Source organism: Carcharhinus amblyrhynchos, chromosome 31, assembly GCF_965287045.1.
Source record: "Carcharhinus amblyrhynchos chromosome 31, sCarAmb.v2.hapA, whole genome shotgun sequence".
Taxonomy (NCBI): domain Eukaryota; kingdom Metazoa; phylum Chordata; class Chondrichthyes; order Carcharhiniformes; family Carcharhinidae; genus Carcharhinus; species Carcharhinus amblyrhynchos.
In genome coordinates this window covers 16,663,126-16,675,914 of record NC_137354.1, presented here as the reverse complement: position 1 = coordinate 16,675,914, position 12,789 = coordinate 16,663,126, and the positions used below count along the sequence as shown (strand labels likewise).

General features: G+C 43.7%; 1 protein-coding gene across 2 annotated transcripts in view; it reads right to left on the bottom strand.

Moving 5' to 3' along the window:
- Positions 1–257: 257 nt before the first annotated feature.
- The window catches only part of ercc6 (excision repair cross-complementation group 6), a 56,053-nt gene continuing 43,521 nt past the window's right edge, over positions 258–12,789 (bottom strand). The window contains exons 16-20 of one of the 2 annotated variants that reach the window (XM_080215718.1): positions 12,420–12,565; positions 9,173–9,961; positions 7,388–7,586; positions 5,094–5,172; positions 258–1,215 (exon numbers count right to left, since the gene is read on the bottom strand). In XM_080215718.1, coding sequence (XP_080071844.1) covers positions 787–1,215; positions 5,094–5,172; positions 7,388–7,586; positions 9,173–9,961; positions 12,420–12,565 — 1,642 coding nt within the window. In that variant the 3' untranslated portion in view covers positions 258–786. The remainder of the gene's footprint in view (positions 1,216–5,093; positions 5,173–7,387; positions 7,587–9,172; positions 9,962–12,419; positions 12,566–12,789) is intronic. The other variant, XM_080215719.1, reaches the window with a different exon arrangement.

Below are 12,789 nucleotides of genomic sequence, written 5' to 3'. Positions count from 1 at the left end.
GGGAGTGTGGTCAGTGCAGACTTGATGGGCTGAATGGCCGCCTCCTGCACTGTAGAAATTCCAGAAGTGTTATTTCTATTGGAAGGTCCAATGCCCATGTTAAAGTCTATAATTTGAATAGATGTTCTCATAGAACCCTACAGTGCAGAATGAAACCATTTGGCCCATCCCGTCTGCACCGACCACAATCCCACCCAGGCCTCATCCCCGTAACCCCACGTTTACTCCCCCTAATCCCCCCAACGCTAAGAGGCAATTTATCATGATCAATCAACCTAATCCGCACATCTTTGGGAGGAAACTGGAACACCCAGCGGAAACCTACGCAGATACAGGGAGAACGTGCAAACTCTACACAGTCACCCAAGGCCAGAACTGAACCTGGGTCCTTGGCGCTGTGAGGCAGCAGCGCTAAACAATATGCCACCATGCCAGCCCATGATGACATTCACCCACTCCCTGGAAATCAGTTCAACGTAAGGAAGACATTTTTAACAAAATAAAAAAAAGATTTATTTAGGATGTCTGTCTGTATGAATGAATCTAGTTCTTATTATTTACAGTTGAATTATATACTAATTATTAGTTAATTGGCTTACGCTAATTAAGGATTCCCAAGACTAGCACGGGAGCAAATTGAAATCTGTTTTTTCTTTTCAAGTTTCATTTTTGTGCGGTCATGGATAATTCAACATTTCACACTTCAATTATTGCACTCGGCGGCAGCAATTAAACACAGCGCTCAGTCACACTGCTCTCACGGTTCGGCAGAAGCACCCGGAACGTTCACCGAAAGTCTGGTTTCAGTGTCCAGATTCCGTCCCCAGATGCGTTTCTGTGGAATGTGCACAAGTTCCGGAGGAGTTCCCGGAAAATAACCGTCTGCGCAGTTGACAGCTTGGGCTGAAACTCTTGCAGTATCTCGGTGGTCGTGGCTTGCCCATCGCTGCTAGCCTGGAACGCGATGAAGTTCCGCATTTCCACCAGCAGGTCGTCGTGCTCGGTCGGGACAGGAGGGGGCGCCGCCGCCACTGCCGCGGCGGGCTCGGCACTCTCGTCATCTTCAAGCCTCTGGAACAAAGTCAGGTGATTCCTCGCCCGCATTTTGGCCAGCAGCGAGCAAGAGGATGGAAGCGTATGACTCGCCTCCTCTTCCGTCGCAACACCACTGAAGTGAGATCTGGCAACTTTGTCCTTTTCCGTGACGGCAGCATCCTATGTGCAAAAAAAAAAGTGGATTTTATTCAAACGATTCACAGCCTACTACCAGTAAAGATACGATGTTGTGTAAAAATGTACAAGTTAAGATAACATCAGTTAAATCTTCCTCAATCCTTGCAGCAACAATTATAAACATTAAGGGGATGAGTGGCACAGTGGTTAGCACTGCTGCCTCACAGCACCAGGGATCTGTGTTCAATCCAGCCTTGGGTCCCTGTCTGTGAGGAGTTTGCACATTCTCCTCATGTCTGTGGGGGTTTCCTCTGGGTGCTCCAGTTCCCTCCCACAATCGAAAGACGTGCAGGTTAGGTTGATTGGCCATGCTAAATTGCCCCTTAAGTATCGGGGGATTAGGAGGGTAAATACTTGGGGCTATAAGGATGGGTCCTGGCAGGGATTGTTGTCGATGTGCCAAATGTGTTCTGCGCTATAGATTCTATGATTCTTTGAGTCAAATTTCTCACATAAAACATTAAGTTGATGCTAGTGACTCATGCAAGACTTTATTCTAAAGTTATCCAAAAAATATTCTATCTATAGTACCACGGGATCTCTACAGTGCAGAAAGGTCATTCAGTCCACCGAGTCTGCACTGAAAGAGTATCTCACTCAGAGCCAACCCCGGCCCTATCCCTGTAAGTCCGCATATTTAACACGGCCAATCCATCTAACCTACACATCTTTGGATTGTGGGAGGAAACTGGAGCACCCGGAGGAAACCCATGCAGGCACGGTGGGGGGAATGTGCAAACTCCACACAGTCGACCAAGGCTGGAATTGAACCCTGGTCCCTGGCACTGTGCTAATCACTATGCCACCGTGCCATCATAGTAGTAGTAAAGGTACAACTCTCATAACTTGATTTATAAGCATGGTAAAATGTAGGCACAGCATCCAACACTCAGTGCTGTGCAGTGCAGTACATTTTGCAATATAACACAGGAAAACATAATGTGGTCACTTTACATAAATATTCTGTTTCTAATAACTAAATCAGAATTTTAAGTGGGCCAACACCGCTTGGGGAAGGCTACTAATGTGCGGATAGGTCAGCGCGCTTCTTGTCTGAACCAAGGTTGGCTCAGGTATCTCTTACTACACAAACCGTCTAGCTTAGATTACGAGCTCGATAGGTTTGCTCCCATACCACTTAGCAGCATTGCTGAATACAACTGAGCACTTAATACACTGGTCACAAAAGACACAAAAAAGGTTGCAGTACTGGACGGCAGTGGTTAGCACTGCTGCTTCACAGCTCCAGACACCCGAGTTCAATTCCCAGCTTGGGTCACTGTCTGTGTGGAGTCTGCACATTCTCCCAGTGTCTGCATGGGTTTCCTCCAAGTGCTCCGGTTTCCTCCCACAGTCCGAAGATGCGCGGGTTAGGTGCATTGGCCATGCTAAATTGGCCCTTAGTGTCCTGGGATGCATTGATTAGAGGGATTAGCAGGGTAAATATGTGGGGTTACGGGGACAGGGCCTGGGTGGGATTGTTGCCGGTGCAAACTCAATGGGCTGAATGACCTCCTTCTGCACTGTGGTCATTCTACGTCTATGAAATGTGGTACAAGTACTACCTATCCACCCATTTTAACACCCATTTGATGGAAGCCACATTCTGACTGAACACTTCAATACACGCTCTGCACCAACACAGAATGCCTACCACCTTCGACTGATCTGAACCGAGGTGCTTCTGTTCCTCTCAGTGTACCAGTCAAGTTTAGCCCACAGTTCAATCATCAATGCTTTCCAAACACAAATTTAAAGCTTGTCGGGTCCAACACTAGTAACATTATACATTTATACAACCACATTTGATAACTAAAAAGGCACAAAAAAATGCTGAAGGAATAGAGGCCAAGAGAAGAAGTGAAATCTGAAGGAGGAGGATCAGGATAATGTTTTTTTTGAGGTGCAAGTGATTCTGATGATGGGTAAAATGTGATGTTTCAAACATAATTCCAAACAGGACAAACAGCCTCACTTGTCAGTGCCTTGGGGGTTAATTTGCTTTCATATGAACATACAAATTAGAACGGGAGTGAGCCACTTGGCTCTTGCAGACCGTCCCGCTATTCAATAAGATACGACTGATCTGACTGTGACCTCAACACAGCATTCCGCGCACCCCTGAGAACCTTTGACTCCCTTCTTAGTCAAGAAACTGTCTACCCCTACCGTAAAAATATTCAACGACAGTGGCTCCGCCACTCCCTGAGGAAGAAAGTTCCAAGGAGTAATAGCCTTCTGAAAACAAAAATTCTCGTCTCTCTTGTTTTTAAACTGCACCCATTAGCCTGGTCTCTACCAAATCCTTTCTACCCTCAGGATCTTGCATTTTTCAGTAAGATCAGTTCAATCTTCTAAACTCCCAAAGGAGCGGCACAGTGGTTAGCACTGCTGCCTCACAGCCCCAGTGATTTGGGTTCAGTTCCGGCCTTGGGTCACTGTCTGTATGGAGTTTGCACGTTCTCCCCATGTCTGTGTGGGTTTCCTCTGGGTGATCCAGTTTTCTCCCACAGTCCCAAGATGTGTAGTCAGGGGGATAGGTGGGATAAATGTGTCAGGTTACGGGGATAGGGTGAGGTGGGAAGAGCCTGTGTACAATACTCTGTCAGAGTGTTGGTGCAGACTCGATGGGCTGAATGGTCTCCTGCACTGTAGGGATTCTATGATACAGGCTCAGCCTGTCCAATCTCGCCTCACAGGCTAACCTTCTCATTCCAAGTATCAGTCTAGTGAACCTTCTCAGAGCTGCTCCTACTGCATTTATATCCTTTCTTAAATAAGGAGACCAAAACTGTTCACAGTACTCTAGATATGGTTTCACCAACATGCTGTTACAACCATAGAATGCCCTGTACAAAGGAGGTTGGTTAGCTCAGATAGCTGGTTCCTGATGCAAGTGACATAGAACATAGAACATAGAACATAGAACACTACAGCACAAACAGGCCCTTCGGCCCACAAGTTGCGCCGACCACATCACCTACCAACCTACAGACCTATCTATAACCCTCAATCTCATTAAACCCCATATACTCATCCAGAAGTCTTTTAAAAGACCCCAGCGAGTTCGCCTCCACCACCACTGACGGCAGCCGATTCCATTCACTCACCACCCTCTGAGTGAAAAACTTACCCCTAACAATCAACAGCGTGTGTTTAATTTCTTACTGGCCGAGGTTATTCATGAAGGCCCCGTCTTCTCAACTTTGCCCCTCGCTTGAGGTGTGGTGATCCTCAGGTTAAATCACCACCAGCCTATGGTCAATTGGGATTATGGCGACTTTACATTTACAACTATAGTGAAACAACCCTACTATAATATTCCATTCCCTTTCCAACAAACAAGCTTTCTCCATCCTTTGTCATGTAGCTGACAACCGAAGTCTGACCAATATTGTTAGTCCAGAAAGGGAAAGCTTCTAATCTTGTAAACTTTGTCCCTTTCCTCTGGCTGTCAACAGAACCTTCAGGAAAAAGTAGGGGAAGATAACGGAAGTGTTTCTTTTGTTTTTTTATTATGCTACCTTAACAGTGTTTCATTTGTGATCTTTTTTAACCTGGGCCGTGACATTTTTCTATGTTAATTTTACAAATTCAGTTTCATGTGTTACTTGGAACCCAATGTCAATAAAATCCCTGAATACTCCGTGATAGCCATTCACAGAGGGTGGCTCCTCAAGTCCTAACAATAACCATCAATTGCACAGTGGGACAATGAACAATGGTTAACGTGATTGTTACAAATTACTGGAGTTTTACGTTACCTCAATCTGCAAATAATTAGCATCCTGGTAATAACCTGCAAGCATTCTATTATTCCATATTAGTTAGGCAATTAGTCAAAACCATGTCAACTCTACCTTGCATTTTTCAGGAGTGGGTTTGGATGAAGGGTTGCTTGCTGGAAGCAGTGGGTTTTTCTTCTGGCCGAATCTTGGCCTAGGACAAGAGATAAAGTTCACGTGAGAAAACGGTGTTAAGATTTTGAACCAACGCTTAACATTTTTTCAAAGTTGTAATGCATGTTACTCGTTTTCCCTTGAATCCATCACATTACTTTTTCAATTCACGTAGATACTGTTTACGCAGAAACATTACGTTGGGCTTTAAATGCAGTAAGGCCAATCAACTTAATCAAACAGGGACTGAAATAAAGGAGGAAATAGGTAACCGAGGAGAATCAGATGACACACAAAACTCAATCGAACTCGCGTCACTCACTCTCGTTACGAAAATACATTTTTCTTAATTCATAGGATGGGTTTAATGTGTATCGAACTCACCAGAGCGAATATCAAACAAACCCAACAACTGCTCTGAGACAGCCTGACCTCGGAAAACTCTGCTTTATTTTCCCAAGAATATCAATTTAACAAATGCAAGCTTTTTTGGTCAGATGATCTCATAGTACCTGGAAGGTGGGACTGGAGTCAAGGACCTCACTGTTTGTTATGTAGTTGCTTCAAGACATGGAAGGATACTTCCCAAAGTGGGTTCGTAGAACAAGGGACCTGACTCAATAAGTTCTCTCCATGAAAGAACTGACTTATCGGTTAAGTCTCATTTTCTCCAAGAAGCCCGTTATAATTTTGGTTAGACATTTACTCTTGCTTAACACAAAAGTCAGCATATATTGGCACTTCCCACAAGCCAAAACTGGGCCGCAAGAACATGGTTAACTGTCAGAATTATTTTGAAATTGAACAATGAACCCCTTTTTCCTTTGGGATTTGCAGAGAAACGACATGGGCTGCACACGAGCTTTTTGTGATCCATCTGAATTAGCGAAGAAAACCCAGATTATCTGTCTACGTGGTTTAGACAAACAGCTATAAATCAGGGTACTTATACAGAAGTAGGGCAGAAAAGTTGGTTAGATACAATATTTCAGTTTGTCCTATGTTTCAAAATCTTAATTTTCAATATCTTAACAGTTCTATTCAGCAACTTTCAACTATAGAGACCTTTGTGAAAAGTTTCACAGCAGAGGTGATGGTCTAGTGGTTTTATTGCTAAATTATTAATCTAGAAACTCAACTAATGTTCTGGGGATCCAGGTTTCAATCCCACCAAGGCAGCGGTGGCAATGTGGTTGACTCTCAAATGGTTAGGGATGGACAGTAAAACCTGGTCCAGCAAGTTAGGCTTACATCCGCAAAATGAATACAAAGAAAGTTCTACTGAGAAGCATCATGTAAATAGGACAAACTTGTTAATAGTGGACTATGTGAAAACGAATCTCTGCAATAGTACCATCTAACATACGATCCAGTGTTACTCAACGGTGGAATTTAAATTCAATAAAAAATATCTGGAATGAGGAATCTACTGGTGACCATGAAACCATTATTGAAAAAACCCATCTGGTTCACTAATGTCCTTTGAAGTTTTTTTATTAGTGTCATAAGTAGGTTTACATTAACACTGCAATGAAGTTACTGTGAAAATCCCCTAATCGCCACACTCCAGCGTGCTGGGGTAGAATTTAGCTCGGCCAATGCACCCTAACCAGCACATGGGAAGAAACCGGAGCACCTGAAGGAAACCCATGCAGACATGGGGACAACATGCAGACTTCGCACAGACAATGACTCAAGCCAAGAATGGAACCTGGGTTCCTGACGCTGCGAGGTAGATAGTGCTAACTACTGTGCCACTCTGCAACAAAGATAGAAAAGTTGATGGATAAGCAATGTTTCAGCATTTGAAACCTTCAAAGTGCTGTTTGTTGACATTAATTACAGATTTAATATATCGTTTCTGCGATCTTACTGTGCAGAATAGAAGAAAATGTAGTTCGTAAGTTAAACAGGGATCAGTAAGCGGCCATTATGATTTTGAATCGCTGGAAAATTGCTAATAAAAAAAGGTTCATTTTTGCCTTTCAATTAAGGAAATCTGTTGCCCTTTTCCCTTCTGGTTTCCACGGGTGTGGCTAACTTTCTAACTGCTCTAAGCAGTCACCGAGTTGTACTGAGCTACTTTCGCGAAGACCGACCATCACGTTCCCTGGGTAGACAATAAATAAATCTTGGACATTTCCAGTGACGCAACCTTCTGCGAACAATTCCTTTTTAATCACAAAATCAAATTCAACGAAAGCAACAGTTAAATAACTTCCATTGCAAAAACAATGCTCCAGCTCATATCGTACTTTACGGTGGCTGACGTTCCTGACAGCTGACTGCCGCTGATTCTGGATGGTGCACCAGATACACCCAGGCAACGCTGCCTCGAGGCCTTCAGTGCTTTCAAAGCGTCCTGAGCAACTCGATTAGCCTCTGCTTCAACTAATACATAATCGGGGTTGGATGAATCCATTATGACATCGTGCTTCATCACGCTGTGGATTCCTTCATGAATCAGAAAATAAAACCAAATCAAGTGTCATTTCCACCATGGATATCAACATTTAGACCATAAGATATTGGAGCAGAATTAGGCCATTTGGCCTGCTCCACCATTCAATCATGGCTGATACGATTCTATCCCCATTCCCCTGTCTTCTCCCTGTAACTCCTGATCCCCTTATTGATCAAGAACCTGTCTTCAAGACACTCAGTGACCTGGCCTCCATGGCCCTCTGTGGCAATGAGTTCCACAGATTTACCACCCTCTGGCTGAAGAAATCTCTCCTCATCTCAGTTTTAAAGGAACACCCCTTCACTCTGAAGTTGTGCCCTCTAGTTCTAGTCTCTCCCATTAGTGGAAACATCCTCTTCACGTCTACTCTACCTGGTCCTCTCAATATTCTGTAAGTTTTTAGATCCCCCCCTCATCCTTCTAAATGCCATTGAATATAGACCCAGACTCTTCAAATGACAAACCCTTCGTTCCTGGGTTCTTGTGAACCTCTTCCAGATCCCCCTCCAAGGCCAGCACATCCTTCCTTAGATATGAGACCCAAAACTGCTCACAATATTCCAAATGGGAGTCTGACCACAGCTTTATACAGCCTCAGCAGGACATCGCTGCTCTTGTATTCCAGCCCCCTAGAAATGAATGCTAACATTGTACTTGCCTTCCTAACTGCCTACTGAACTTTACGTTGTGAATTAAACTGGATTGCCTTCTGCTAACTATGACATTTTTTAGGCTCTTAATAAAACATTAAAGGTTGAGTGGCCATGCTGAAATGCTTAAGAGTCAGGGGGATTAGCAGAGTAAATGCATAGGATATGGGGCTAGGGCCTGGCAGGGTTGTAGTCGGTGCAGCTCAATGGGTCGAATGGCCTCCTCCTGCAATGTAGGGATTCTATAATTTCCATGATTTTATTAATATCAACTTCTAATATGTGAAGTTAAATGTTATAATAATAAAAATAATGATGGAGTGAAGGTGCTATGTAATACAAATCATCCACCATCAACTCTGAAATGGCCTAGCAAGCCAATCAGTTCACGGGGAACTAGGGATGGGCAACAAATGCTGGCCCAGCCAGTGACGCCCATGTCCCAGAACATATAAAGATTCATAATAACGCACTATAATTTGCTCTCCCATATTGGTAAAAGCTAACCAGAATGAGAAGCAGCTTACCAACTTATCTAAAGTCAGCACACCTAAGCTATTTTAAACATATGACACAAAGTACTTTTTATAAGCTAGTTTATTTATTAGTCACAAGTAGGCTTACATTAACACTGCAATGAAGTTACTGTGAAAATCTCTAGTCAACATGCTCCGATGCACATCTTTCTAACTGTGGGAGGAAACCCACGCAGATACGGGGAGAACCTGCAGACTCCACACATAGTGCCTCAAGCCTGGAATCGAACCCGGGTCTCTTGCACTGTGAGGCAGCAGTGCTACCCACTGTGCCACCACACAATGCTATCATGTAATGGAAATCTTAACACCAAACTGTAATTTTAAAAAATTATAATACCAAAAATCATCTACATGTAAATACATGCACATAAATATATGATCAGTTACCGGATTTTCTGAAGAGCTTTTCCAGCACATAATCATCACTCTGCCTGCAGACCTCCTTCTCCTTTTGGTCTTCCTCATGATCCCCCCTTTTAAATTTCTGCCTCTTTACCAAGTGAGGAATTCGCTCGCCTTCAAAGTACGCATCCTTGTTGCGCTTGTGTTTTCTTCGTTTGTGCTTCTCGTTGTGTCTGTGGGCTGAAGAGACTTCGCTCTGCTCGTCCCCAGTCGTTTGATGTTTCGTTTTAGACCGGTGTTTATGATGAGGTTTACGACCCTCGCCAGTTTCAACCAGGGCTGTACCCTGCGACGTTTCTGAGTTCAGGGTAGACTGTTTGCTCTCCTCATCCAGGACGGTTTGTCCTAGTCTCTGGTCACAATCAGAGAGTCCAGTTTTATCGATGGATGTAGAGGTTTTAAGTTCTGCGTTATTGGAATAACTGTCAGTTTCTTGATGCACAGGATTGGCAGGCTGGCCACCGTCAGAGGTAACATTCAAGCCACGACATTCTGTGTCTGAGCTCACTGCAAATTCAGCGTCTCTCACTTCTTGTTTTACCCGCGTTTCACCACTGCCAAAATCACTGTTCTCTTTCACTTCATTCTGTGGATTAATAGAGAGTCTTCCTAGCTGCTTTTTTGCCGAGTAACACTGGAAAGAGAAATTGGGTGGTAATTTGACAGGCTTGCTGGCATCCTGATCTGATGGCGAGACATTCCTCTGCCGTGAGCTAGAGATATTCCCCTTTTTCTTTCGGTGAATGGCAGGCACCTGAACATCTGAACCTGTGCCTAACCGAGAACAAACATATTCACTGCAATTAATGAACAGCCTATTAAACAAAATATTACAATATGAGATTTACACTAGTACAAATCTATCTGACTACATGGCAGGGAGGCGACAGCCCAGTGGTTTAAAAAAAAAATTTGAGAAACTCAGCTAATGTTCTGGGGACCCGGGTTCGAATCCCACCATGCCAGATGGTGGAATTTGAATTCAATAAAAAATATCTGGAATTAAGAATCTACTGATGATCATTGTCGATTGTTGCAAAAATTCATCAGTTCACTAATGTCTCTTTAGGGAAGGAATCTGCCATCCTTACCTGGTCTGGCCTACGCGTGACTCCAGAGCCACAGCAATGTGGTTGACTCTCAATTGCCCTCCAAAGGCAACTAGGGATGGGCAATAAATGCTGGCCAGCCAGCGATGCCCATGTGCCATGAATGAGTGAAAAAATGAATAAATAAGCCATTGCTGGTACACTGTCTGCCTCTTTTACTTTCAGTTGTTGGCTTTTCAGAAGTGAGGACTTGGGGAAAATAAACCCTTTAGGAGGTGATGAGACCACAAAGCAAAAAAAAACACGAGGCACGGGGATTTGTGTCCCCATGAATGAATAAAAATGAAATTTTTCATAACTAATCATAAGAACATAAGAAATAGGAGCAGGAGTAGGCCATCTAGCCCTTCGAGCCTGCCCCGCCATTCAATAAGATCATGGCTGATCTGTTGTGGCTCAGTTCCACATTCCCGCCCTCTCCCCATAACCCTTAATCCCCTCGCTTATCAAAAACCCATCAACCCGCGTCTTAAAAATATTTAGCAAGGCAGCCTCCACCACCTCAACGGGCAGAGAATTCCAGAGATTCACCACCCTTTGAGTGAAGAAGTTCCTCCTCAACTCCGTTCTAAACCACCCCCCCTTTATCTTGAGGCTGTGCCCCCTAGTCCTACTGTCCTTTCTGAGCGGGAAGAGTCTCTCCACCTCTATCCTATCCATCCCATTCATCATCTTATACGTCTCAATGAGATCTCCCCTCATTCTTCTAAACTCTAACGAGTACAAGCCTAGTTTATTCAGCGTCTCCTCATAGCTCAACCCCCTCAACTCCGGCATCATTTGCTGGAAAATGATTTGGGACATTTGGAGACCACGAAGAGCACAATTTAATTACAAGTTCGTTTTAACTGAGCAAATCTATGATAATCCCGCCAACCGTTCATGCCATCTAATACTGGCTGCTGGGGTCACCCAGGCTGTTTAGTTCCCTTCAATTGCCCACCTCTGCAATTCGCGCATCACCTAGCATCTGTTGGGGAAAATTAACAAGTGTCTTGGCATTAGCACTCTTGCCTTTTGAATCAGAAGGCAATGGTGTGAGTCCCACTCCAAAATACAGAGCACAAAATGTAGACAAGACATTCCAGTGCAGCACTGACTGTCATGGGCAGCACAGTGGCATGGTGGTTAGCCCTGCTGCCTCACAGCACCAGGGACCCAGTTTTGATTCCCAACTTGGGTCACTGTCTGCGAAGTTTGCACGTTCTCCCCATGGCTTTCCTCCGTGTTTCAGTTTCCTCCCACAGTCCAAAAGACCTGTTGATTTGATGCATTGGCCATACTGAATTGCCCCTCAGTGTACCTGAACGGGTGCTGGAGTGCGGCGACAACGGGATTTTCACAGTAACTTTGTCGCAGTGTTGTTATTAGCTTCCTTGTGACTAATAAACAAACTTTATTTTAAATACCGACTTTCAGAAAACACGTCAAATCCAAGCTCCTTCTGCCCTCCAAAGTGGGCATAAAAGATCCCATACTGCTATCTGAAGAAGAGCAGAGGATTAGCTTCCAGGCCAATATTTATCCCTTAACAAGATGTTGATCTGGCCATCATCACATTTTGGCTTGTAGGAGCTTACAATTCACAAACAGGTTGCCACGGGACTGTGCTTCAAAAGCACTATTTTGCTCAAGTGCTTTGGGACATCCTGAGGTTAAGAAGAACACTATTTCAGTGCAAAGTCTTTCATTCTTTAATTGTCCATGTGGATTAATCAAGCACATACATCTCATTTTTAAGTTTATTTATTAGTGTCACAAGTAGGCTTACAATAACTACAATGAAGTTACTGTGAAAAATCCCCTAGTTGTCACACTCCTGTGCCAGTTCAGATACACTGAAGGAGAATTTAACACGGCCAATGCACCCAGCCAGTATTTCTTTCGGACTGTGGAAGGAACCAGAGCATCCGGAGGAAACCCATGTAGACATGGGGAGAATGAGCATACTTTGCCCAAGCTGGGAATCGAACCTGGGTCCCTGGCACTGTGAGGCAGCAGTGCTAACCACTGTGCCAAAAGAAATAAGATGAGACGTACGAAGTGCGGTGAATTACAACCCTGGCACTCTATTTCATAATGTACTGGACTTGTTCTTTTGTTAACTTCAAACAAGATAATACCTGCAAAGATCGCACTTGTTTCTGTTCCCTGTGAGCCATCTGGGCTGCTCAACGTGAAAAGCTCAGTGAGATCGTTTGATTTGAAGAATCGTCTCTGCTTTGGGTCTTTCAATATTCGATTAGTCAAGAACTGTTTGAAAATTTGCCTATATTGAAGTGAGAATTACATAATTCATTTAAAAGAACTACATATGAAAAGATTCACAACTTCCTCTAACAAATTTAGCAATAGAAAAAATTATATGCTTCCTTAGTTACCTTCAGAACCGTATAACTCCAGAACTAACCTGCATTTTAAATGTAATCACATAATCTTTCCACAGCTCGTGAACCTTACCCAACTGTAAATTTATTACATTCCAAAACTGTT